The sequence below is a fragment of the Leptonychotes weddellii genome, chromosome 6 (genome assembly GCF_054177405.1).
Source record: "Leptonychotes weddellii isolate Sample4059 chromosome 6, ASM5417740v2, whole genome shotgun sequence".
Lineage (NCBI taxonomy): Eukaryota > Metazoa > Chordata > Mammalia > Carnivora > Phocidae > Leptonychotes > Leptonychotes weddellii.
Window position 1 is genome coordinate 13572115 of NC_138374.1, and position 27978 is coordinate 13600092.

Genomic DNA, 27978 nt, shown 5'->3' on the forward strand with positions numbered 1-27978 from the left:
ATGCTTGGATGCTCAGATGGGACCTGACAAGGGCAGCACATAGTGGGTCTGTGTGACCTTCATTAAGACATGGTGCAAATCGATAGACACCGGGGAGGGTATGTGCTCTGGTAAGCGCTGTGAATTGTGCAAAACTGTTGAATCTCAGATCTGTACCTCTGAAACAAATAATGCAATATATGTTAAGAAAAAAAAAAGAAGAAGAAGAAGAAGGTAGCAGGAGGGGAAGAATGAAGCGGGGGAAATCGGAGGGGTAGACGAACCATGAGAGACGATGGACTCTGAAAAACAAACTGAGGGTTCTGGGGGGGGGCGGGGAGGATGGGTTAGCCTGGTGATGGGTATTGAGGAGGGCACGTTCTGCATGAAGCACTGGGTGTTATGCACAAACAATGAATCATGGAACACTACATCTAAAACTAATGATGTAATGTATGGGGATTAACATAAGAATAAAAAAAATAAAAAAATAAAATAAATAAAGTGAGGAATTTCTGCAAAAAAAAAAAAAAGACATGGTGCAAATCATCCCAAATGGATAGCAGCAAACCTTTCCCTATCAGGAACTCGCAGTGCTCTTTTATTAAACTATTGGTCAAATCTGTTATACCAAGTGAACATTAAATTAAAACATTTACTCCTGAAACTTCAATCATAAAACTAAATCAAGAAGCACTGAAAACTAACTGTCAGCAGAAAGAATAAAAGTGCAGACAAGGCAATATTCTTAATGAAGAATCAAATGTTAATAGATCCAGCATAATAAATGACTTTCTACTATGATTATTAAACCATTCACAGCCTATTATAAGTAACAAAAGCATGGACAAAATTCTGAATGGGAGAGCTTATTTGACTTGTTACGAAAACATGTATGCAATTACGATACAGTAAAACCTACCTGGATTCCTTAGACAAAGAGCCATTATGGCTGACAGTTTTCCCAGAAAGCTGAACATTAACTCTGTAAGGACCAAGACTTTGCTATTTTAGGGTATTTTTCTTTTAGTAAGTATGAAATCTCAAAATAAATATCCATTTCCCTTCTTTTCAACCGAACTAGAATAGACTAAACATAATTTAACATTGTCTTGCTGTCCCATTATCACCATTTTGAATATCAATTTTCACAATATGCTGGAGATACATGGAGTTGCAGACATATGCATGAATATACACATTGTAGCTACAGCTCCAGGGGTTTCCTTTCTTCTTCTTTTTTTTTTTTCCTAAAAAGCCACCCACGCCAACTTCCTTTTTGCTTATATGTCTCTATATAAGGCAACCTGAAGACTGCATGGCTGCCCCTGGCTAACACAACCCCTTTTCTGTAAAGCTCATCAGTGATGCAAACACTGAAATGACCTTCTTCTCAAGGAGTTTTCTCATCCTCCCCAATATCTATACCCTGTTGCTATCTGTGTGTCATGACCTGTCAGAATTATTCAAAGCCTTGATGCATTTCTATACCACCGGACCCTGGACATCTTCTTGACAGTCTATAACAATCTTCTTAGGTCCCTTGAAGTCTGTGGGCAGGGTAGCTCAATAATTTTGGCATAAGGTTTGGGAGTAAGTTTATTATAAAGTCTAGATATATTCCTCAGGCCCAAGTGCCTTTACTGCATGTAAAGCAGACTTGGATTCAAATCTTATGGGATCTTAGGCAAATCATTTAACTTTACTATGCCTCATGCTCTTTATATGGAGAATAGAATTTATAACACTAATCCTGCAAAGTCACTCTGAGGATGATAAAGGACAACATATGAGTAAGGTATTTAGCATAGTGTCCGGCAAAAAAACAGGTGTTTATATTTTTATATTAGGTCAAATCATTTGCAAACACAATTTTTAAAGTCAAATCCACCTGAATACCAGCTATGTTATCTGTTCCACATTAATACCCCCCTGTACCTTTTTTCTGGTGATTCATGGCAGAAAGGGAGGTTAATGTGTCCAGATCTTTTCTCATCTTTCCCTCCTGGGCACTTTCATTCGCTCAGACTTGGTTCCAAAGTGGAACTGTTAACCGCAGTGTCTGTACATTAAAGTTGGAATGAAGCTCCAAGTTTGCAGGGAAGATGATAATTGATCAGTGCAAGTGGTAGAAAGTTCGGGGGTGGGGGGAAGCTATTAAAAAGATAAATATTCCACTGAAACCTTTTGGCTTATACAGCAAAAAGAAAACTCTTATGGACGGATAGGTTCCTAAGTGTGCTTTTATGTGTCTCTGTGTGGCCTGGGAAGCCTCTTTGCCCATCAGCTCTCTCACCATTATTTGCTAGATTAAATATCCTTAATTTTATAATCAAAAAGGCTGAGAGGGGAAAAATGAAAGTGAACAGTAGGCGGAGGATGCTTTTAGTCACTCAGTCATCCTGGTCATTCTCAGGGTCTCTGGAATCCATGGGGCAGGCTTGCTGCCCTGCCTAGGACCTGAGACATGTAGACTCCTTACATGACCGAACTGAATATATTTGTATAGCATTCCTCTTGGCCTTTCCTGTAAATGATTTGATTGTGTGAACTCAAATACCTCATCAGAGCTTGCTTTAAAAAATGAAGTATGCGGCAGTGAATAAAATCTCTCTCCAAATCTTTTTTTTTTTTTTTTTCCAAAGCTCCTTTTTCAGTATGACTAAAAATTAATGGTCAGAGTCTGTGTAATGATCCTTCCTCTGGTTTCACTCATGCTGCTCCCTCTTGGTCCTACTAATTATCTGATTGATTAAACTTTTGAGGAGCCTTCTGTCATTGGGCGTGGCCCACTGCACACATCTGGCTCACTGTGTTTTCTTTAAAAAGGACAGCAGGTTAATTAAAAGATTCATACACAAATAAAAGTGCCCACAGGGAAGGAAGTCTGGTTTGTTTCCTCACATGGTCTCTGTAGCAGGTTGAACAGTAACCCCCCAAAAGGTCATGCCTACCCAGAACCTCAAAATGTGACCATATCTGAAAATAGGGCCTTTGCAGATGTAATTCGTTAAGGGGAGGTCATGCTGGATTAAGGTGTGCCTGATGGCCTTTTAGAAGAGGAGACCAGGCAGAGGTGAAAGCTCCATGTGGAGATCAGAGGCAGTGGCGTGATGCAGTCGCACACCAGGAGATGCCCGGGTTTGCTGGCAGCCACTAGAAGCAGGAGAGCGTCTTGGAACAGGTTCTCCTTCAGGGCGTCCTGAAGGAGCCAAACCTACCAAAACCTTCATTTCAGACTTCTGGCCCCCAGAACTGTGGGAGGATAAGTTTCTGTCGTTTTAAGCCACCACTTTTTTGGTAATTTGTTATGGCAGCCGTGGGAAACATAGTCTCCCTGGTCACAATCAGACCTTTAACAGAGAGTATTGATTGGTTGCCATCTTTTTCTGCTGTTTTGGAAATGATCATGAAGTATAATACTGAAACTGTGACTAATACCAATCCTTCAGGGCATTTCCCCTATTTTAGGGTCATTCAAGCTACTTTCATTTGAGAAATAAGCCCCATATCACATAGCATGGCAAATGTCAATGGGGAAATTCACTTAGTTACGGGAGTTTTGTGATCATCATAAAATTGATGACATTCATAAAATTGGAAATGCTCATAATAACTATTCCTTAGACTGTAGACATAGTATATGTTGTATGTCAGGTTTCCTAGGAAACAGATTCCGAGACTCCGAGATTTATGTGTAGGAAGTTTTTTGGGAAGTACCCTCAGGAACATCTGTGTGGGGTGTTGGAAGTGGAGATGTGCAGAGGGAGAAGTTAATTTGTGATGAGTGGGGTGGTCCTTCAGAGTTGTATCCAACGCAGGCAAGAGACCGAGACCTCAAACACCCCCATGGATACAGGGAGGGGGCATCGTATTGGTGAGGCAGCTTCTTTCAGCAGAGGGCAATTCCTGGAGAGGGACCCATAGCTGTGAGCTGTGAGAATAACAAGCTCTCTCCTGAAGGGGGCCCTGGGCAGTACTCCCAGCCCTACCACAGTATTCATGGTTCTAACAAAAAATGTCCTTATTAGCTGAGAAAGTGACTTTGGCCAGATCCATATACAATATGTTATGATATAGGTAAGTTTGTTAGACATGTACACTTTTGTTTTTCATGGTGTTTTGTCAAGCTCCTCTTATTGCCGTCACTAATCTTTCCATAAGAATGCTTGCTCTTCAGGACCATGGCTTTCCTTTTAATTTTTCCTATCTTGGCTAGTGAACTCTGATGGTTATTTTTCCCCTCAGAAAAGGGCAAAAATTATTATCTCAGTACTAACTCCACGGCTAGGTCAATAGTCTAAAGAACTGAGCAAGCATTGCTTACTCTTCACTATTAGTTTTCAAATGACTCAATGTATCTTATTTTTTGTTAAGTCATGAAGCTTCCAGAGAAAGAGGTCATCCTTATTTTGCATGCAGGCACAGTAGAAGATGGGAAATTAATTAATATCACTGAGGTTTTATAAGGTGTCAAAAGGAATGGTAGAGAAAAATACCGATTTCTTCTTCTTCTTCTTTTTTTTTTTTGCCTGCTAAGTCATATGCTTTCAGTAAGCTACAAATTTATATGACTTTTCTCTAACAATAATAATAGTAAGAAGAAGAATAGCAACTCTTATTCCTTGAACACTAATTATGTATTGAGACTCTCTTGGGCAGAAGGAGTGGGTGAACTGAAGAGCAGTTACTGAACACTGTGCTAAATACTAATATATGCTCTAAGTATTAGCAAGATTACAGATTTTTTGAACCCAGAACATGATTAAGTCTTACGTGGTTGTGAAATCTACTGCTACAAATAAACTAAACCCTTTGGGGGGACCATTTCCATCAATACTTTTCTATAAAGATTGTGTCCTTTCACAGCAGGGCAAGAAGATACATACCAGGGTAGAATGCCTCACCTTAAGGATGGATGCCTGATAGAAGGAACTAGGGTGGGGTATGAGGTAACGTAACTGTAGTACCACAGTGCAGACATCCAATTAGAGAAAAAACTAGGATGATGTTTCCTAATACGGATTCCAAACCTAACACTAGATATATGGCTGCTGGCAGTCTCATTCTGTTCAAAGCAAGTAGAAATTAATGGTATTATATAACTTAAGCAATTGACAGTTTCATTTCTTAGGCTAAAAGGATAAAGAAGTGGATATTCTGGTCTGGTCCTGATTAGCAGAGAACTAAGCAGGAATGCAACAAGAACTTTCAAGAGTATGACCATGTTCTTTTAGAATTTAAAATACTGGGCAAAAATAATTCATTCATCCTACAGATACTTTTTAAGCACATACTTTGAATAGGACTGTTGCAGATACTAAGCAAAGAACAGTGAACAAGACAGACAGGATGTTTCCCTTTACAGAAGGGAAGAGGATGATTAAAAAACAAATAAATATTTAACATAACATCATAGAAAAATAAATGATTAGAGCAGGTTAAGGGAGACCAAGAGTGATGAGGAGTACATTAAAGAGGGTGATCAGGGAAGGCCTCTCAGAGGAACTGAAATGTAAGCATGATCTGAATGAAGTGGGGGCAATGGGGGGGTGAAGCCATGTGAAGAGCTCGAAGCCAAGGAGAAGTAGCATTAAAGGAAAAGGTCCCCAGGGAGGAGTGGAAATGGTGCATTCAAGCACCAGCAAAAAGACCAAGAAATGGACCCAGGCAACGTAGGATTTGTCAAAGTGGTGGTCATAAGGTTAAAATACAAAAAGTTTTGTTGTGGGTTTCTTCCAGCCTCTTTTTGCTGCTTGGGAACAGGACTGGAGTTGACAGAGAACTGGGCAAATTAAGTTTGACCAAGGCTAGAGGAAGTCTGAGAGGAGATAGGAGCAAGGGAGAGAGTCCAGGTCGTTCAGTGTATAGAAGGAAATGTAAAGTAGGGTGAGGAGAAGAGTACAATGATGAGGGAAGGAATGTTCACAACTAAGAAAGTGCTCAGGTTTATGGATTGGGGGTCCCAGTGGAGATCAAAGACTCTTGGAAGTAGAGGTTAATAGAGTAAGTGAGCTGGAACTACAGAGGGTAGGGGTCAGAGAACAGGCTGTATGAAACCCAGTATTTGGAGGTGGTGATGGCATAACTTCCAAAAAGGTAGAGAAGCATGTGCCCTGCTTTCAGGTCTAGTGGGGGAAGGACCACAGGAAACCCCCTGAGAGATCTGAAGGGGAAATCGTTTCCTCGGGGGACAGCCAGGCTTGAACTCGAGCAACAAGGTAAAGAAAACATTCTAATTGGCTGAAGAGGCTGAAAATACAGGATTTTGCCTAATGACACTGTGAGTTCCTGGAGGCAAAGTGGAAGACTGTGAGGGGCAAGGGAGAAGTGGGCAATTAGGTCACAAAACAAGCGGCACTGAGTGTTCTGAAGGATGCGATAGACAGCTGACCCCTGAGAACCACTGATTTTACTCTAGAGAGAAAAGAGGTCAGTTATAGGCACGTCCATTATGGTGGACAAGTGACATGCTCCAGCAGTTGCACCGGGTACAGGCATGAAGAATCGTTTTCTAAGAAATATTTGCTTCCTTGCATTTCTTCACCGAGAATCAGCCAGGTATTAAACCCAAGTGGTGAAGGGTAGGTCACTGCTGCCAATGAGGCAGAGCTTCCCACTACAGCTTTAAAAGACAATACACTGAGACTTCAGAGCAAGGGTACAGTAGGACAGAGGCTGCCTGACATAGGGCAAGTGTTCAGCAAATGCTAGTATTGTTATTTTGTTTTGTTATTTTTTTTTTTAAGATTTTATTTATTTGACAGAGAGAGAGAGAGAGGAGAGCAGGGGGAGAGGGAAAAGCAGGCGCCCCGCAGAGCAGAGAGCCCGATGCGGGACTTGATCCGATCCCAGGACCCCGGGATCATGACCTGAGCTGACTGGGCCACCCAGGCACCCCTGTTTTGTTATTCTTTAATGATCTGTTTAACTTATACATTTTATTAAAATATTTATTTGTTTGGGGCACCTGGGTGGCTCAGTCGTTAAGCGTCTGCCTTCGGCTCAGGTCATGATCCCGGGGTCCTGGGATCGAGCCCAGCATCGGGCTCCCTGCTCTGCGGAAAGCCTGCTTCTCCCTCTCCCATTCCCCCTGCTTGTGTTCCCTCTCTCGCTGTGTCTCTCTCTGTCAAATAAATGGATGGAATCTTAAAAAAAAAAAAAAAATTATTTGTTTATTTTAGAGAGCGGCAGGGAGAGGCAGAGGGAGAGGGAGACAGAGAATCTCGAGCAGACTCCCCACTGAGCCTGGAGCCCAATGTGGGGCTCAATCTCATCACCCTGAGGTCATGACCTGAGCCAAAATCAAGAGTTGGACGCTTAACTGACTGAGCCGCCCAGGTGCCCCAAACTTACCGTACATTTTTACTATAAAAATAACTTATTCTTATAGCTCAGCTTAAATATTCTAATTTATGATAGAACATTCAGCGTTACATGTGGTTCTGATGTGACACAGACTTTGAGGACCTTCTTGCAGGCAGGTATATTGTACTATAAAAAGCAAAACTGAGTTTGAATCCTTGCTCTACCACTTACAGACCATGTGACGTTAGGCCCAAGTGTCTCCAGCTGTACAAAGGGAATAATAATAGTGCCAGTAACTCAGGGGTTTTTAGCAATGAGTAAACCAGATAACTTATTCATAAGTACTTGGTATATTGTGTGGCATAAGGTAAGCATTCAGTAAATGGCAGCTATATTATTTAGCTTTTTTCTTCTTAAATAGAGGTACCTTTAACTTGCCTACTTATACTCGAACACCATAAATTCTTAGTTTGCTATTTCAATTTCCCTTTTTTCTCCTTTCTTATATGTCCTGAAAGAATTTTTTTTAAATGCACAAAAATGAAATACCACATCATGAAAATACCTGTGATGGTCATTTTCGATTTAAAAGGGAATTACCTTGCTACTTAACTGCATCTCGCAACCATAGACAAAGATCAAAGATCAAAGATAATTCATGTTACTGTCAGAGCTGGGGCAGGGGCAGCCAGGGGTCAGTCAGAGACAAGTTTCAGAGGCATGGATTTGAAGCAAACAAGGACAGCATAAGTAAGGAGAGTCAGAGAATAGATAGTTGGCTCTGGGTTTAGAAGAGGTATACGTGATTATGGCGGCCATTTTTTGAGTACCCAGAGCTTCCCTTGCTTGTGCAATATAAGTGGAAGCATCAGTACTCTAACCCAGGCCTGTCATGATTCTAATGTCTGGCTCTTTCCCAATTATCTCCATCTCATCTAGAAGTTCTGAGATGCCACAGGAGACACATGACCATTTAAAGTCCAAGGCTGAAAACCCAGAGCTTCTATGAGATTTGAAGGAATGAGACGAAAATAGAAAGAATGTCAAATTATGAAGAAATGTAGAAAGAATGTCCAAACTTCTATCCCTCCTTTAGCACTGTCTTCTGGTTCCTGGTGATAGGAGTCAACCTTCCCAACTGTGTTGGTGGAGGCAATAGGCTGTTGGCTGCTCCTCACCAAGATGAGCTCACCCCACAGAAGCCATCAGCACCGACTAGTTGTGAGAAAATTCTCTATTTTACATCGGCACCGAGACAGCTCTCTGACTAGTTTTATTTTCAAAAGGACCATGCCCCTTTTCCACGAATCTAAACATTTTTTTAAATTTTATTTATTTATTTGACAGAGAGAGACACAGCGAGAGAGGGAACACAAGCAGGGGGAGTGGGAGAGGGAGAAGCAGGCTTTCCGCTGAGCAGAGAGCCCGATGCGGGGCTCGATCCCAGTACCCTGGGATCATGACCTGAGCCGAAGGCAGACGCTTAATGACTGAGCCACCCAGGCGCCCCGAATCTAAACATTTTTGAAAACATAAACTAATTTCTCCAATTCTAGCAAACACAGCCCTCAAGTTTTCCACGACTTCAGCTTTTTCCCCTTTATTTGCCTCAAATAAGCAAAGTTAGGACCTGTTAATCTCTGTAAAAGCTCTATATTTTTTGAGATCACCTCAGAAAAAGACTATTTGAATAAGATGAAATTATCCCTTGTCAGAGAATTTAATCATATTATTTTTCTTGGTGTTACAGTAATTTTAAATTGTCTCTTTGGATAACAATCCCTACTAATAACCCTTTTTTTTCAAGTACCTAATGGTTAAAAAAACTCTTTAAAATCTCACTTGACTCTTATAGCTACTCCATGGGGGTGGTTAGAGGAGTATTTACCATCCATACTTGACATATGACACAACTGGGACTTTGAGAGTTAAGACTTGGGGGACAGAAAGTTGCCACATTACGCTGGAGGGTGCAAGAAAGGAAAGTGTGAGCAATGCCTCCTGGACTCTTCATAGTACAGACGCACACCTTCCCCACTGATCTGCTTTCCACACCCACTCTACCCCAACCCAAGGCTCTTCCCACTGGAGGAATTTTCTTATGATATCAGGTGATCTCTGGGCCATATCAGGCCCATCCACTTGTACTCATCTATGAGGTATCTGTTCCTATTTATTAAAGAATACTGACAAATCTAATCTGTTGGAAAAAAATGTAGATCTCACGTTGTCTCTCCTCTAACAATTCTGTACACTACCGTAAATATGAAAGTGCAATATTGAGAGGTGAAGGGAGACACATAAAAGGAAGGAGGACGAGAGGCGCTGGGAAGAGAGAGGATCAAAAATAAGCATCCTTTGTCATCACACTGTCTCTCCAGCAGCAAGCAGTTAGTAATGGCCCTTAGGGAAACCTCCCATGGGCTGTGGAACCACAGTAAGAAAAGGGAAACAAGTAAGCAAACATCAACAAACAACCAATCTGGGTGTGTTTCTTAGTGAACAAGGGAAAGGTGAGGGTATTTATTCAAGAAAATGGCTTTTCTTGATATTTTCCACAAAATATGCATGTAGGAAATCTGCAGGGATACAGCATGGAAGGGAGCAGTAGACAGAGTATGTGGCTAAGTGTGAGTTCACAGCCATGGAATAAGAAGGCATGTCCTGAACTGTGTTTTACAGTTTTCCGTCTGCATATTTTTCATATGAATTAGAGAAAAGTCACTCAGGCAGTGAGGACTGATGGACAGAAATTAGCTGACATATGAAGAGCTGTCAAAAAGCCATTTTAGCACGACTGGCCAGAGGCGATTTGTTTTCCACGAAAATGACCAGGAAGCTTGGTGGAGGTGCTCCGAAAGGAAAAGTTCCATTTCGGAAGCTTCTTCAGTATGTGCCCAAGGGCTCCTGGTTCCATCTGAAACCGTCAGTGTAAAATAGTCCCACCTCTGTGCCATTCATTTGAAAAGCAATAGATTTCCAGATACTACAATATTTTCTGACAGAGGGTCTGCATCTATCTTACTTGGAGTTTAGGAATTTGTGAGGACAAACCCAATTTGAACTATCATCATCACAACTCATCCCACTCAAGCAGATGGTCAGACTAAAACCTCTAAAGCTTATCGCTGCAAAGTCTTGGTAACAAGACAGTCATTCAATAAATGTTTATTGAGCATAGCCTATGTGCAAGATACTGTAGCCACTCCAGATTTCTTATTACTCAGTGTGCTGCTCCATATAATGAGGAGGCTGGTCTTGCTGAATTCCTAATGAAGAGACCCCTCAAATCTTACCTCCACCACTTCCAACAGCATAAGGAGCAAACAAGAATTTATTTAGGCTGTAACTCTATCTCTGTACATTCTTAGGTCACTTGGCCAGATAAATTCATTTTTGCTAAAACAAAAAAAAAAACAAAAAAAACCCAAAACCCTTTTCTTTGTTCATTTGTACATCCACACACCCCATATTTATTGAGAGGCTGCAATGCACCAGGCACTATGTATATGCTGCCGGCCTTTCTCAGAGTTAGGGCAGGAGAATTTTGCAGTAACAACGGATTATCTTGTCGCAGGTCCACTCATTAAGTAGTAGAAGCGAACACTTATTGCACTAGCTGTAAAACAGGGTCAGCCCTTATGTTAAGGGTTTTACCCAGACCAAGATGAATTCCTATCATGTAACTAAAATTATGGAGCATTAGTCGTGGAAAGTTCAAAAAACACTGGGGCTGAGGTGGCATCACTGTATGTTGGGAAATGCCTACGGAACTATTCCCAGGGTAATCGGACAAGAGGCTGAATTATTAACAGTATATCTTCTAGGGCCATCTAGTGTTGACTGTTTTTCTGCTTTAGCTCTTGGAGAGTCCCCAGAACCAGAAAGAGAAGAAAATATTCCCTGTCCCTGCATTCCCGAAGGGAATTTCTTGTGCCATAAGATATAGGGTCTTGGGAAAGGACATCTTTTTTTAGCTTGAAAGAATATGCTAGCTCAGGAAAAGGCATAATATATACCAGGGAGCCCTGGGCTGCTGGGTTCTCAATGCAAGCAGCAGTACTTCACTTCCTACATTTTTTTTTTTTAATTTTTAAAAAGGGAGCTCACTGAAATCTCCTGAAGAAGAGACTGCAAATGTGGAAATCAATATAAACTTGATCATGTAACACAAATAAACTTTCCTAAAATTCCTCTCACTGAAATCTCCTGAAGAAGAGACTGCAAACGTGGAAATCAATATAAACTTGATCATATAACACAAATAAACTTTCCTAAAATTCCTCTCTATCCACCTGTGTGTCTCACTGTGACCACCTCTCTTTCTGCTGGTTCCTGTTAAACCCTCACCCAGGCGGGAGCTAGTCTCTTCACATGCTGCCCCACCAGTCTGATACCCTCAACTAGGGTTTGCCAAAAATGTTCCTTTTTTTCCTAGAGTAGGGAAAATGTGTAGGGACAAAGTATCATCTTGCTGTAGGTTTGGTCTTTCCTTCCATTTTTTCCCCCTCAAATGTTATGTGGCACATCACTCTTGTGCTCAAAATACTTTATAAATCATCACCCTTTGCTTCTGGTCCTCATGTGATATTTATGGAGGAAAATTCTCCAGATAGGAAGACTGAAGAAAGGATGATTATAAAATACAGCCCATGTCAGAAGTTAGAACTCTCTTTTTAATACAAGCTCCTCTCCCCTAAACATGCTGTCACTAATAACATTAGGAATTTGGAGAAGGCCAACAATATGACATCATATGTTTTTAAAACAAGAATTTAGTAATGCTCTTTTAAATTTATGCAGAAAGTCGCAGACGTCTTCTATAGAAGCTGATGAGTGCGTACGCATTTCACTACTCGCCCAGACTGGACTGAGGTGAAGCCTAGCAGCCATTTAATAGACGACTGTGAAGGTTAGATTAGCAAATAACTCCCCCCAACAAACAGACTTGTGAAATAGTAGTAAAATTTAAGGAGGTAAACACAATGACTAACAATTGAGCTCGCCCAAAGAATGCAGAGACGTAAAACATTAATAAAACCCTGAGAAGTTGGAAAGCAAACAACAACAAAAATACATAGACAACTACCACCACACTATGCCACAGGGTGAGCAAACACTGGAACTGTAGCTACCCATCTATTCAAACCTTTCATTGCAATTGAAATGTCCTTTAGAGTAAAATAATTGACAAGCCATGAAGAATCTCCGCTTTATTTCCTTGATTTCCATTTTCCACAGCGCCTTTCCACACAGCCTTAACAGCTGCACACAGTCTGCTCTTCTGAGCCTCGTGCCAGGCTTAGTGTTTCTTGAAGCATTCATTCCATTCCGCATGTGTTAGGGCCTCTGTGAACATCTCTGCCCTCTACCTCGTTTGGGCTGCTGCAGTTCTCCACGGCCCACTTCTCCTGGGTGCTGAGTGAGAGTCAGCTCTGGTGGGACTGCGGCAGAGGCAGCCCCATGGGAACATTCTTTAGTCATGGTTTCACTGTGACCACTGCTTATGGCTGGTCTGGGTTTCATGTTTGACCACCTTCATGCTCGCTGAATCCAGGGTAGTTCCCTCGTGTCAGGATTGGACAACTGTCTTTGTTCTTATGTCATCTCTTACCTATGCCAACATGTGGCACATGGAAGCCATTCTGTTGACAAGGGAGTTCTCATCCCTTCTCTGATTTAATATCTATCCTAGGCAGCAGTTTGGTACAGCTGTTAGGATGTTGTCAGAATTCTTTTGTCCATAAGAAAAGTGAAACCCACACCACGTTGTGCAATCTGTTCATGATGTGGTCATTCCTTTGGATAATCATCAACAAAAACATCAACCAATACCCTGCCTCTGACCTCAGAAGGCTTCAGACTGATGCAACCCAACAGGAAACACAGTGTCTGGGACAGCTTGGGGCCTGCCAGCATTCTTTGCTGAACTGGTGTGTGTGTGCTCAGATAACACATTAACTGTAGGCACTAATCAAGCATATTTTAAATTCTGAAATCCCAGAGCACAGGCCCATGTTACAAGTTTTCTATCCTTAAACAGTTCACAGGGGTATAAGCCTCTACAATTGGCAGCCTGAGCTGCAATACTTTATTTCTTCCCTCATGGGTTTAGCTGTTTACCTTCAGTAAATCAATGAGTAGGAGTCATGTTATCAGATTTGCAGACTTTGGGGGTTGCTCTAAGGCAGGGACATTGTCTTCTGGAGCTCTGACTTTGGGCATGTCCATGTCCCATCACATGGCATGAGAGTGAGGCAGACACGATGCCCACCTCCACCCAGTTTCACAAATGAATCTGCCTGTGGGTATGTTCACTTTGATAAAGTACAGCTCCATGATGTATGATACCTGAATAGAGGATGCCAATGTCCAGCAACTTGAGAGAAATTCAGAGACAAACAGATCTGAAAAAAATGGGATAGTATATTGGTTGATCCATTTCTGAAAATGCGGTGGGGCCACAATCATGGCTAACATGATCATCTATGGTATCTCCCAGGCAACAGCCATCCAAGAAGCTAGTTTTTAGGAGATGTGTATATTTCATGTTAGTTCAACCTTGTAAAAGGCTTCAAGATGTTTAACAACAAACCAAAAGTTAAATCAATAAAAGTTAAAACCTCATGTCCACATATACTAATTTCTGTGTACAGCACTCACTTGTTCAGCAAACTTATTGAACAGCATTTGTGTACTAGAGACTGAGCACTGAGCTCACCAGGTGGGAAGTCTTTCACGGCACAAAAGATACTTAAAGAAACGGTCGTGATACAATGCACTTCAAGCTTGCACAGCTTGCCCAGCCGTTCAAGACTAACGGCTAGGGCCAGGGACCTTCCCTGACAAGGTAGCATTTGGCTTGAGAGCTGGGTCTTAATTTATATTAGTATGTGTGAGGCCTGAGAGAGCTTGGTATGAAGCATGATATGATTAAAACACAGGGGTCATAAATAGGGAAAAGGTGGGAGATAGAGCTGGAAAGGCAGAGTATGGACAGACATCAAAAAGACTTCTGTGACATTTGTAGGCCAAGGATTTAAAACTTTAAAGATGTTTTAGGTAATTGAAGCCATGATTGGGCAAGGGGTGGGGGTGAAAGCTAAGGACGATTTTAGGCATGGGTATAGGTTAATATTGCCAAACATATAGAAAAGTTACTATATGCTAGATACTTTTCTAAGCACATGGCATGTATAACGTATTTAATCTTTATGACTACCAATGAGGTAAATGCTTTTATCCTCCACTTAGAAAATGAGGAGACTGGGGCACAGAGAGTTGAGACAGGGATGACAAAAATATTACTGGGTAGAGCCAGAACAGTTTAGCTGCTGAGCACACGCTCCCTACCACAACCCTGCACTGCCTCTCAGATGAGGCTCTGGAGGAGGAGCTCTAGAGACAAAGAAGACGACACTGGAAAGAAGAAACATGGGAACAACAGCACTTAGCCTCTGACAGACTGCAGCAAGTGGCTGTGATTCTGGCTTATCTGCCATCGTCAGAGAAAACCCAAACTTTCAGAAGTCAGTTGTTAACTCATGAAAATCCAAGGCCTTGACATGTTTAGCAAAAAGCACTCGGTGATTTTTCCAAAAGATGGCTCTATCTCCTTTCTGGATCCGGATGAAGGACGCATGATAGTTCTGGGGCACTCGGGTAATGGGACTCCCTGCAATGAACACTGTGGAAAGGTGGAGATGCACACAATCAAGATATTTTATGGTAACAAAAATGTACTAATCAGTACTAGAGTGAATTTGATGGGGATGAAGATGACATTTACTTGATAATTTATAGAATTTCTGTCATTGTTAAAGCCACAGTGATTTTCAGAGTATTAGGATCAGAGAAAGAATTACAGCTTACCCATACTTAAAAAGGAATTTATATAAATGGTAACAAGAGAGTGGCCTCTATTGGGCCATGTTCTGGGGGCCATTTGCACATGTGGATTAGGGCTATAGTAACAGAGCACTGTTAGAGCACCTTCTGATTTCATCTCCTGGTAAACAACCTCACCGCCACCTCCCCGAGCTAGTACTACCCATCCATTTTACCTAGAGGCTAGGATTTTAAGAAATGTATTTCCTGGAAAGAGAACTCTACCTTATAAATGGAAGAAGAGGAGAAAGAGAGTTGTTTTTGAGATGAGGTGATGGTCAGTGTTTAGTGGCAAGGGCCGGTGACTTGGGGTGGCAGAGTCTGCACACCTCAAGCAACTGCATCTGGGCTCGGTATTTTATAAAATAAAATTTGATTTGGCATATAAAGGACATGGGTGTGGGTGCTATTGAGAAGCAAAGATAGAGACAGAGAGACAAAAAAACAGTGTTTTAGAACTATACAAGAAGGGGCTGGAACTAGGTAAAATGTTGTGAAGATGATGACAAGGGATGAATTTTAGAAAGATGGTGGTATAATTTTCAGAACTAAAGAATTACTTAAATAAATTTATTAGTGGTGAGGGAGACAGAAGAGTCAAGAGAACCTCTTAATTTACTCAGCACATGTTTTGAACACCTGGATTTATTAAGAACTAGAGATACTTGGGACGCCTGGGTGGCTCAGTTGGTTAAGCAGCTGCCTTCGGCTCAGGTCATGATCCCAGGGTCCTGGGATCGAGTCCCACATCGGGCTCCTTGCTCAGCGGGGAGCCTGCTTCTCCCTCTGCCTGCCTCTCCCCCTGCTTGTGTTCTGTCTCTCTCTCTGACAAATAAATAAATAAAATCTTAAAAAAAGAAAAAAGAGCTAGAGATACAGACCTGGTCAGAAAAGGTCTCTGTCCTCATAGGAAACAGTAGTGAAAATATTCTAGGTGGACAGTGATACTATTAACTAAGAAAAAGAGCATGAGTGGAGAGGGGGAGAAAGGTCTGAAGAAAAGATATTAAAGCTGATGAGGTCAATTTTGAATGTGAGTTTGAGTTGCCACAAGGACCCTCAGGTGGAGATGTCTAGCAAGTTGTTGGCTATTGGGTTTGCAGATCAAGAGAACTGGGATCACAAGCAAATAGAAGGTGGTCAACGTCTGATAAGGAGAAAAGATTACCTTTAGAAAACAGGTAGAGCAAAAAGGGGGCTGGGAAGGAAGCCTGAGTAACAACAATGTTTACATACAGGAAGTGCATCCAGCAAATGGTGTGATGGAGAGGTCTGAAAAGAGATAAAAATTAGGATTGAATGAAGTCATGAAATTTGAAGAGAGTTTTGTTTTCTGCAATTGCTGTTGTCTTCAAATCCTTTGCTGGACGAAAAGCTCTTCCCAGTAACTAGCCCAGCATCTGACACAAGTGTGGTCCTTAATATCTATTGTTGAATTAGTGTCTATTAAAAGAGCTTAATTATTATTAATCTATTAACTAACATGCTATACCATGTCAAGTAAGTCAAAGACTAGAAAGCATCTACTGCATTTGCCAACCAGGAAATTCTTGGTAATATAAGGAAAGAACAGTTTAAGTGGCTGGAAAGAAAGAAACATAATATAATAATATTGGCTTTTAAAATGTTAGAAATGTAAAAACCTGTTATGGAGAGCATAGCAAACGCATAGTTTCCAGGCCATAATACTTTTTTTTTTTTTTTTAACAACAGTTTAACTAAAATGGAATTGCATTATATTACTTGGCTGACTGCTGGACTGATAGGAAAATATAATACAAAATAAAATAATTATAATAAAAGTATTAAAAAACACAAGGTGTTCAGTCATCAATATAATGCCAGATCATATTTACATTCTAAATAACACAATAAAGCAAATAAGTTCCAACTGTTGCTTAACCTGAAACTAGTTTAGGAACATAATAAACTTGCTTACAATGTGGCTTCATGGACCAAATGGACATTTCTTCCATAAAGCTTCCGCAGCAACATGTCTCTAGTTCTTATTCACAGAAACTGAAACTAATGAGTAAAGGATTGGCTGATTATCAAAAAAAAAAAAAAAAAAAAAAAGAATCAAATAAATCCTGGACCTCAACTTGGATTTAAGAAAATTTGTTTCTAAACAAGCACTTAAAAGCCCTGGAAAGTAATAAAATGAAAGGCAATTTGCACAGACTAATGGAGCAGCAAAAAGAGGAGGGAGTGGAGAATGGACACTCCGTAATGGAGGAAAAGTTTTGTTTTGGAATTTTGTTGTAAAATAGACTCTCCCTGATGATAAAACATTAGCTAATGACATCTAGAACTTTCTGTTGGAGCCATAACTTCAAGTTTGTATAACTGAACATTAAAACAGAAAACAATGCAACATAAAATATAAACCATATACTAAAATTTTGTAGTTAGAGAAGAAGCCTATGTCACAGGGATAAGTATCTCCCAATCAAAAACAAAATAAAACAATAACAAAAAACACTTTTTATGAGCCATTTAGCTTAGACATTTAATGCTAAGTGCTAATTCAACCCATGAAACATCTTGACAGTTTCTTTTTTTTCTTTTCCTTCTTATATAAGAGGGGGTTTTATTTTTCTAGTTAAACAAAAAAGGTAGAAAGGTCTACCTCAACACAGTTACTCTTCAATATTTATCAGTGGGTACACATGCAGCTCACTCCTCTTTCATACTCTTCTACCCTATGTGTAGGTGTCTATCTTTATTAGACTGTAAGTAACTTTGAGGTCAAGGGCTGTATCTCACTCATTTTTGCCTGAGCCCTAGCACTATATTTTATACTTAGTGCTCAATAAATATTGGTTAGATAAACAAATGATGATCTTTCAGGTGCCCTCAGATAATTTAGTCTCATGAAATCCACACTAGGAAACTAAATCATGTTTTTTATTGCCTCATAAATAATTTTATAATTTTTTCGGAAATTTTAAAAAATAGTAATGATCCAGGATAATCATATTTACTCCTCAATTCAAAGAGTCAAAGAAAACCTTATAATTTTGGTTATTTAAGTTAGACCGGGAGGTAGAGTTTAAATTCTTGGCTTTAAAGAAGATGTCCTTAGAGTACGAGTAAACATGCAAATGAAGACACGGGTGTTCCCAAAGGGCAGTAGGATGATACACAGCACCCACAAGTGGACTATGAGCTCTTCATTTCCAATCTGTCCTGAGATTTGTGTTTAGAGAATCAATTTCCTTGCAAATTATCCAAAATGTAGTAGGAAAAGGAAAAGTTAGGTAAAGGAAAAGGAGTTTCCATTTGATATTAATAGGAAAATAAGATTTGGGGAATACTGGCTATAACCCACATGTAACTCTAGACATGATTCTATTCTAATTGCCAAGAAAAGAGTTGAGAGAGATACTATAGATTGAAGATGCTCATTTTCTTCCCTCTACTCTTCACATGAGTGTATATAATATAGATGAAAGAGAACACACCTTACAGCCAGAAATGCCTGGATGTGAAATGTTTATTTGTTTTGTTTTAAAAATAAAACTTCTGTGTATTTAAGATGTACAATATGATGATATATATATATATATATATCATTGATGTATATATACATAGTGAAATGATTACTACCATCAAGGTAATTAAGGTATCATTTCCACACATAATGACCTTTTTTTTTTTTTTTGGTTTATGTGATGAGAGCATCTGAAATTGACTCTCTTAGGAAATTTCATATTCAATACAGTATAGTCATCATACTATAGTCATACAATAGTCATCATCCTATATAGTAGATCTCTCAACTTACTCATTCTGCATAACTACAGTTTTTTACCCTTTGACCATAATCTCCCCATTTTCTCCACCTCCCCACCTGGTGTAACTACAACTCTACTATCTGTTTCTATGCACTTGATTTTTTCAGATCTCAAATAAAAATTCTTACAATACATGCCCTAGTGTCTGGCACACAGAAGATGCTCACTAAGTGTTGAATGAATGGATGAATAAATGAATGATATAATACATCTGATTCTTAAGCCACTGTTTGAATGAATTTCCCATTGTTTAGCAGCACTCATGTCAGGCAACAGTCAAAAGAACCTAGTGGTACAATGTAGCCAGGGTTCCCTTGAAGAACAAAGTATCAGACTGTGAGAAACTGCAATTGGCAGATCAGGTTGTGTGACCACAGGCACAAAGAATCCAAGTAATTTGGCAGGTAGAGCTAGATGTGAAGTGATTAAAGTTTGTGCTCAATGAATTATAGTGATAACAAGAATGTTTCTTGTTTCCCATTGTCACATTGAAGAGGGGTTTCTCTTTGCTTAAAATTGTCTTGGTTAACCCCAAGATTGTAATTCACTGAACCTGTTTCTAGAGAGTGTTCCCAGAGAATATAATTAGTCCCATACTGCATGTGGGACAGTGCTGAAGGTTCATGGAATCAGCTTGTCTTCCTATTTATTCTGCTCTTACCCAGCAGTTTGAGATTGAAATATGATTTTTGAAAGAATTATAAGGCAGGAAATCACTGAGAAGATAAAATGTACATCTATTCAGAGTGCTACTACTTTCTCATTTTCTAGCCTTTCCGAAATAAATGTGGGTCTAGAGGCTTCTCCCATTATGTTCACTTATTCTTGGCACATACACGTATACACACATTTTTGCTTTGTTAAATACTGCCTGATAAGGGGACAAAGAGAAAAGATAAGTTAAAGAAAAAAATCTCTGTTTTGAAGTCACTCTCCACTTAAAGATATCCACTAATATTGACCTGAAGATAGTAGGCTGTTTTGCAACTAGATTACTAAGTCTTTTGGATATTTACCAAGCTTCATATAATCTGTAATTTAAGAAAAACACTAAAGAAAACACAATTAAAAAATCATGAATTCAGGGTATTCTATTCTATATATACACACATGTCATACACACATACCAATGAGTGTCTGGATGTGTGGTGAGGTAATTCAATAGCAACTTTATTTTTAGACACCTAAAATGAAAATACATGAACAGAGTAATTTTACTACTTTCAAGTAATAAAAGTATACTTTTCTATAATACAGGGTTCTCACAATTTAGGAGGAGGTTCTCATCCCCCAGTCTTAGCTCATGAGTCTTTATTATATTCAATGAAGTGAGGTTAAGATAAGCCTGAAAGAAGTATAGAAATGGATTGTGGATTTCATACTACCATGGGACCGATATTTTGGTGTTTGTTAGTTTGTTTAATGGCTACTGCCTATTCATACCAAAATTATGTAGGTGGGTAATTTTGGAAATGTGCTTCTCATATTTTTTTTTCCTAATCTGATCGTGTATGGGAGTTGTAATTAATATATGTACCATGCTTTGCATTTGAAAATGATTTTTGCAGCATGATTATGGGATTTAGGAAGGATAGGAATTTTTAATAGATAAAAAAACTTAGGCACACAGAGGCTGGATAGCTTGTCTCTGATTTTATACCTACTAGGTGTAAGAGCTAGATCTCACACCCAGGTCTCATGACTAATTCCTGTGTGATTTTTGACTAAGCTGGACATTTATATAGGCATTGTAAAAATGAAAATATTTTTGTCTTACAACCACACCAAAGCTGCACCCCCCTCTTCTTTCTGCCTTAGCTCTTGGCTAAAACTCTTTCTGAGTTCTGAGGGTTAAGGCTCTGTACTAACTTCAAGGGCATTTGAAACAACACTATACACAACCATGCTGAAGTAAGAAAATAATCCGATTGCCTAGTCTAGTTAGCCAATTGCTCTTTTTAACACTTGAATCTCAACATGGCTAGTAGCTCACTATCACATATGTGCACATACCTGGAATGCTTCCTGCAAAATAGCAACTTATTTTTAAAGATTAAACCTGTATTTTGATTTTAATAAGATCTTTTGGGTAGATTAAGATAACTAAAATGGTTAAAATGAGTCTATGTAGATATAATTAAAAAGGGAACCACTACCACATTCTGATCTTCTGCCAATAGCAAGTTCTAAAAAATCCCTTTAGAAAAAAATTTTTAATTAAAAAAAAACAAAAAACAGATTTTGGGGGAGGTAAGTTACCATTGCTGGCCAAATCAACATCACAATATTTTCCCCACTATGGCTGATATTATGATGACTCAAGTAGAATTTTTAAAATTAACTGTTCACTAATTATACTTTCATGTTTGCTCCCTAAACTAAGGTATAGGAATATTTAGAAGGCTGAATTAGATCATTCAGTTACTTGATCTTATATTTATGTGCTGTTCAGAGAATAAACTGGGTTTTGACCTATTTTATTCAGGTTTTTTTAAATAGGATCTAATTTTCTACTCTTTACATAAAACAAAACATAACTTAAGCTTCCTACCACCAGCATAATGAAAATGAGATTCACTGTTATGGGTCACATGAAAATATAAATAACTCCTATAAGATTCTCCTTTTCAGATTGCAGTTGGTTGTCAAAGAATACTTTTTATAGGTACAAGATGTTCTAAGAATGTTTGATTAAAGTTAATTAAGGGAGTAAGAAAAAATATACTTGAAAATATCTGCTACAATTATGTTTTCTATAAATAGAGAAACCATATTTCTCATCACTACTTATTACCATAATTTGTCCTGTAGGGATTAAAAAAAAAAAAACCTACATATTGTTCCTTAGACATCCATCTATTATTTAGTACCATTTTACAATTGCTGCTATCTTGATGTATTAATGGTGATGAATTTTGTTGTAGAAATTTTAAAAATCAATTTAGAAAAGGTTATTTAAATGTTTCATAATAATCTAATACAAAAAGAATGCTGTTTCATAAGGGTACCAAGTACAACCAGCAGCTATCCTATTGCAATAGCATAAAATCAGATTTTGGTACTCTGCCAGTGAACCAATTCAGACCATTATTAGTGAAAAACAACAGCAATGAATTTTCGGTGACTCAGCTTCAGTTTTCTAGACATATACACATGATTTTTTATTTTGATAAAAATAGAAATTATCTAAAAGAAACTTCCTTTGGTGCTCTAAAAAATAATGATATAAAAATGCCTAACTACACTGTAGTTAAACAGATTATACATAAGGAAAAGACATCCCTGCAGAGATGTTAGGGGACTCTTTTATTACTTCAGCTGAGATGATATCAGGCAGGATGGGCAAAAGAGCTCTATAGAAGTACTCCAAAATGAGATTCCAAGAGTGTGACAGAGTGGCAGACTCTCATGGCAATCTGGTTAATGGGTTCTCTTTTTGAGGAAGAAGACATTCTCATTCACTCCAGCATACTCCTATACAGAGCTTAAATTAGACAACCAATGCTAATATAACAAACTCTAGGGTAGTCAAGTAAAGATAGGGAAATGCACTTACCCCAGGCTTGAAATAAAAGAAAAGCTTCTTAGAGGGATACAGTCTTTGCTGCAGTCTGAAGGATGAGCAAGAATTAGTTAAATAAGGTTGAGAAACAGGGGAAGAAAAGGCAGGATACATCAGGCAGAGAGAATAGCTTGTGGAAATATTGGGAGGCTGTGAAAATATGGCCCACAGAAGGAATTAGAATAAACTTATAATGCCTACATGTAGAGTAGGAGAAAAGAAATGTTATGAAATACGTATGAGAATGTATTGGTAGAGCAAGACCTAAACAAGGACCTTGTAAACAAATAAGAAGATAATAGATTTTAACCTAACCATATTGATAATTATATTAAACATACGTGGTCTAAATAAATGAATTAAAAGGTAGAATCATCATATTGGATTAAAAAAAGCAATAACTAATTATAGCTGTCTACAACAGACTCATTTTAAATATAAACACAGAAGGATTAGATGAAAAAAGATATTCCATGCACCACTAGTTCAAAGAAAGCTGGGTTGGCTATATTAATAGCAGAAAGAATAAATCTCAGACCAAAAAATATTACCAGGAACAAGGAAGAGCATTATATGATGATAAAAAAAAAATCAGTTCATCAAGATAACATAATGACCCTAAATGTATACAGGCTTAATAACAATTTCAAAAAAATGAAGTAAAAACTGACAATTTAAAGGAGAAATAGACAAGACCATAATAATAATTGGACATTTTAACACTTCTCTCTCAGAAAGAACAGGAACTAAGGACAAACCCGTAAGACTACAGAATTAAGAATGTAGGAGACTTGACTAGTATTATCGGTGAAGTTAACCTAATTGACAATTCTAAAACTCCACACAAGAACAAAATATACAATCTATTCAAGTGTATATGGATCATTCACCAAGATAGGTCATATTCTGAGCCATAAAGATACATCAACAAATTTAAGAGGATAGAAATCATACAAAAATATTCCCTGACCACAATATTAAACTAGAAATAAATCACAGAAAGATATCTGAAAAATCCCCAAATACCTGAAAATTAAACAACTTATTTATAAATAACACAAAATTCAAGGAGGAATTCACACGGAAAATTAGAAAATGTTTTGAATTGAATGAAAATGAAAATATAACCTAACAAAATTTGTGCAATATAGGCAAAGGAGAGTTTAGGGGGAAATGTATACTTTCAGATGTTTATACTAAGAAGAAGAAAGGTCTCAAATCAATGAGCCAAGCTTCGCTATTAGGATATTAGGAAATAAATAGTAAACCCAAACAGATAGGAAGAAATAGTAAAGATACAAATATCCATAACATACAAAACAGAAAAATGAAAGGAAAATCCATAAAACCAAAAGTTGTTTCTTGGAAAATACCAATAAATTTGATAAATCTGTAGCCAGACTGATCAAGGAAAAGAGAAGACATATAACAGGAATGAGAGAAGACATCACAATAGATTCTACAGACATCAAGAAAATAATAAGAGAACATTAAAAAGATAAAAAAGGAATGCCAATTAATTTGACAATTTAGATGAAATGACAAATTCCTGGAAAAATACAAACTATCAAAACTCACTCAAGAAGAATTATATAACCTGAACATTCCTATAATCTATTAAAGAAATCCAATTTTTTAAAGAATTAGTTAAAACTATCCCACAAAACATCCCCAGGGACCAGATGGCTTTACTTGGTAATTTTTAACAAACATTTGAGAATGATATAATACCAATTCTATACAAAGTCTTCCATAAAATAGATGAGGAGGGAACATGTCCTCACCCATTTTTTAAAAAGCCAGCATTACTCTGATATCAAAGTTGCACAAAGTCTTGATAAATAATCAAAATTAAAGACCAATATACCTACTGAACATAGAGGCAAAAAAAAAGAAAAAAAGAAAAAACCCAAAACCCTTTAAAATAGAAAATTGAATTTAGCCATATATAAAAAAGATAGTGAGTCATAACTAAGTGAAATCAATCCCAAAAAGGCAATGTCAGTTTGAGATTAGAAAACCAATCAACTTAATTTACCATATGAACAATCTAAAAAAGCAAAACCATAAGATTATCTTAAAAATTCAGAAAACCATTGTCAAAAGTCAGCATAATCCAGACAAAAATTCTCAGCAAAGGAGATTTCCTAAACCTAATAAAGAACGTTTCAGAAAATCTTAAATTTAACATCACACTTAAAGGTTGGTAAAAGACTGAATTTTTTTCCCTAATATCTGAGATAAAGCAAAGATATTGGTTGCCAACATTTCAATTCAATGGTGTATTAAACCTGTACCCCTGAAACAAATAATGTATTATATGTTAATAAAAAAAATAAATAAGTTCTAGCCAAAGCAATAAGGCAAGTAAAAGAAACAGTAGGCATACAGATGAGAAAGGAAGAAGTCAAACTATTTATTTGCAAATGATGACTTTCTAATAGAAAATCCTAAGGAATCTTCAAAAATTCTATTGAAATTGATAACTTGAGTTTAGTAAGACCACAAGGTAAAATTTCAACATGCAAAAATTAACTGTATTTCAGCATTCAATGGCCACAAACAATTGGGAAGGAAAATGAAAAAGTATCATTTACAACAGCATCAAAAAATGAAGTAAGTTCAAATTTAACAAAATACTTCACTATGAAACATTGCTGAGAGAAGTTAAAGAAAACTTAAACAAATGAAAATATATTACCCTGTTTACAGATTAGAAGACACAGGACTGTTAAGATGTCAATTCTCTCCATATTAATCCATAGATTCAACCCAATTCCAATCATAATCCCAGCTGGTTTTGGGTGGGTTTTTTGAGAAAATGAAAAGTTGATTCTAAAATTTATATGGGAATGCAAAAGACCTAGAATAGCCAAAACAAATTTGAAAAAGAAGCACAGATTGTAGGATGCACTCTACTTTATTCTAAGACTTACTATAAAGCCACAATAATCAAGACCTTATAGCACTGGCATAAAGATAAACACATATATAAACAAAATCAATACATTGAACCACACATATATAGTCAATTGATTTGCAATGAAGCAACCAAGGTAATAAAATGGGGGCAAGGAAAGTGCTGGAATGATTATGTATCCATATGAAAAACAACAACAAAATTTACACCCTTACCTCACATGGTTTGAAGGAAAAACAAAACAAAACCCAACAGAACAAAACCTCAGAGTGCAAACAGATCCACATATAAGAGCTAAATCATGCAATTTCTAGAAGGAAACATGAGAAAATCTTTGTGACCTTGAGTTAGACAAAGATTTCTTACTTTGGTATCAAAAGTATGATCCATCAGAAGAAAAAAGTAAATTGCACATCATCAAAATTAAAAACATCTGTTCTTCAAAAGGCACCTGGCAGTTTCTCAGGAAATTAAATATATATTATATAATCTACCAGTAGAGCATCACTCTTAGGTATTTAACCAAGAGAAATGAAAAATTGTGTCTACAAAAAGATCTGTATACAAATGGTCACAGAAGCTTTATACATAATAGCTTCAAACTGGAAACAAAACAAAAATCCATAAACTGATAAATAGATTATGAAATGTCCATACTAAGGAATTCTATTTACTTACACTAAAAAGGAAAAATTTCTTCCTAGCACCAGTTTAAATGTGCTACACTGAAAAAGACATCATTTTGAAAATTTTGCGAATGTCATTACCAACATGAAAACAGCAAATTAGCAACATTTTTCAAATAACGTCCTTCTCAAGTGTAATCCACTTAAGCCAGTGTTAGGAAGAAAAAAAACAACAGATGAATGTGTTAGCATATATATTTCAGTCATTTTATTAACATTTGTTTCAATTACTCATTATTACTTCATAAAAAGTAATAGTTTAATAATTCACAAAGCAAAGATAAATCATATAAGATGGAATGATAAAAGGTACCACTCCTCCAACGTCCCCCCTCCCAGAAAAGAAACTCTCAAAACTAGGGAGCCTGTAAATGTAAGAGAAACCTTTAATTAACTTGGGAAACTAAAAGCAACTTTTATAAGGCAATCCTAGTAACAAGACATGCTCAGATGAGCACATAAGCACATAATAAAAAAGAACAAGAAGTTACTTCAGGTATGTCACTGACTAGGCATTTACATGCAATTCAAATGAAGCCAAAATTAAGATTTGTTAATGCTATTAACTAGATAAACAATACAGTCTTAATTCTACATTTTATTACGTTTTTATTTAAATTGCAATACATATTGATTGTAGAATGAGCACAAGCATAACTATGAAAAGGCAACCACACTCGGAAAAGCCTGCTGCCCTTACCAATGTGATTGAATTGCAGATCTAAACACTAGTAATTAAAGGACCCAGCTGCTGTGTTTCTTTGTGTATTCTAGTCAATTGGCAATATTCTTCCAATTTTTTTTCAAGAATTTCTGGAATCTCAGCTAGAGGAATTCTTTTACTGGAAAAAATTATCAGACACTTGGAATTTGGTACCCATAATACTGACTTAAAAGTTATGTATGCACAACTATGGACCCCCTATGGATTCCTGGGTAAATCAATTAAAAACTAGGCAAGTTAATAGTGAAAGACATAGAAAAGCGAAACAAACTTTGGGACTATCTTAAAAACTTAAAGTTCTCTTCTAAAAATTTGGCTCTAGTAGTTGTAGGAAGAGAGAGCTAAATTAAAAGATTTTTAAAAAAATTTAATATTGAAGAAAAAAATGCTAAGTGCAGTCAAATGTACCATATACTGTGTACAAGATACCATACAGATTAGCTCATTCAAGCTTCACATCAACCCTATGAGACAGGTGTTACTATGGTCCCCTTTTTAAACAAAAAAGAGATATAAAAATTTAGGTAAATTGCCCACATTACCATCTCTAGTAAACGGCAGAAGCAGAAGTCAAACTTAGGCAGTCTGCTTCTAGAATCTGTTTTCTTAAACATTAAGCTACATTGTTTAGTAAAGTTTTATATCTTAAATTAATAATGTCCTTTATATTAAAGTTGGCCACTTTTGAATGGCCCTGTTTCTTTGTCAAATTCGCCTTAAGAATTAAGAAACTCTATGGAATTAAAAAAACACACACACACACACAACTGTGCAGCTTAATGTATTCTGATGAATTTTAGTAACTTGCAATTGTAGCATGTATTTGTTCTTGCTGGCCACCCCCCTCTTTCATTTTATTAATTTCCTACAGGAAATTGCAAGTTAATAGGAAAAGCAGCACTGGAACTGCCTCACATCCTATAGTTATTAATTAAAGCAAAATCTGGTTCAGTAATTTTGGATACTAAAAATATAGAGTTAAACAAAGTTGACTGCCTCTTGAAATGAAATTTCAACTTCAATAGTCTGTCTAAAAAAATTATGCATTAAAATCAACATCTTCCCTTAAAGAAATTCTCCACAAAATTTTCAGAGAATAAAGCAACTCAATATCT

The 27978-nt window shown here is 37.6% G+C and overlaps 1 protein-coding gene across 2 annotated transcripts in view; it reads right to left on the bottom strand.

Annotated features, from left to right (window-relative positions):
- LOC145722133 (attractin-like protein 1) overlaps positions 1-16157 on the bottom strand; it is a 163525-nt gene extending 147368 nt beyond the window's left edge. The window contains exon 1 of one of the 2 annotated variants that reach the window (XM_081823460.1): positions 13639-16157. In XM_081823460.1, coding sequence (XP_081679586.1) covers positions 13639-13773 — 135 coding nt within the window. In that variant the 5' untranslated portion in view covers positions 13774-16157. The remainder of the gene's footprint in view (positions 1-13638) is intronic. The other variant, XM_081823461.1, reaches the window with a different exon arrangement.
- Between the last annotated feature and the right edge of the window lie 11821 nt (positions 16158-27978).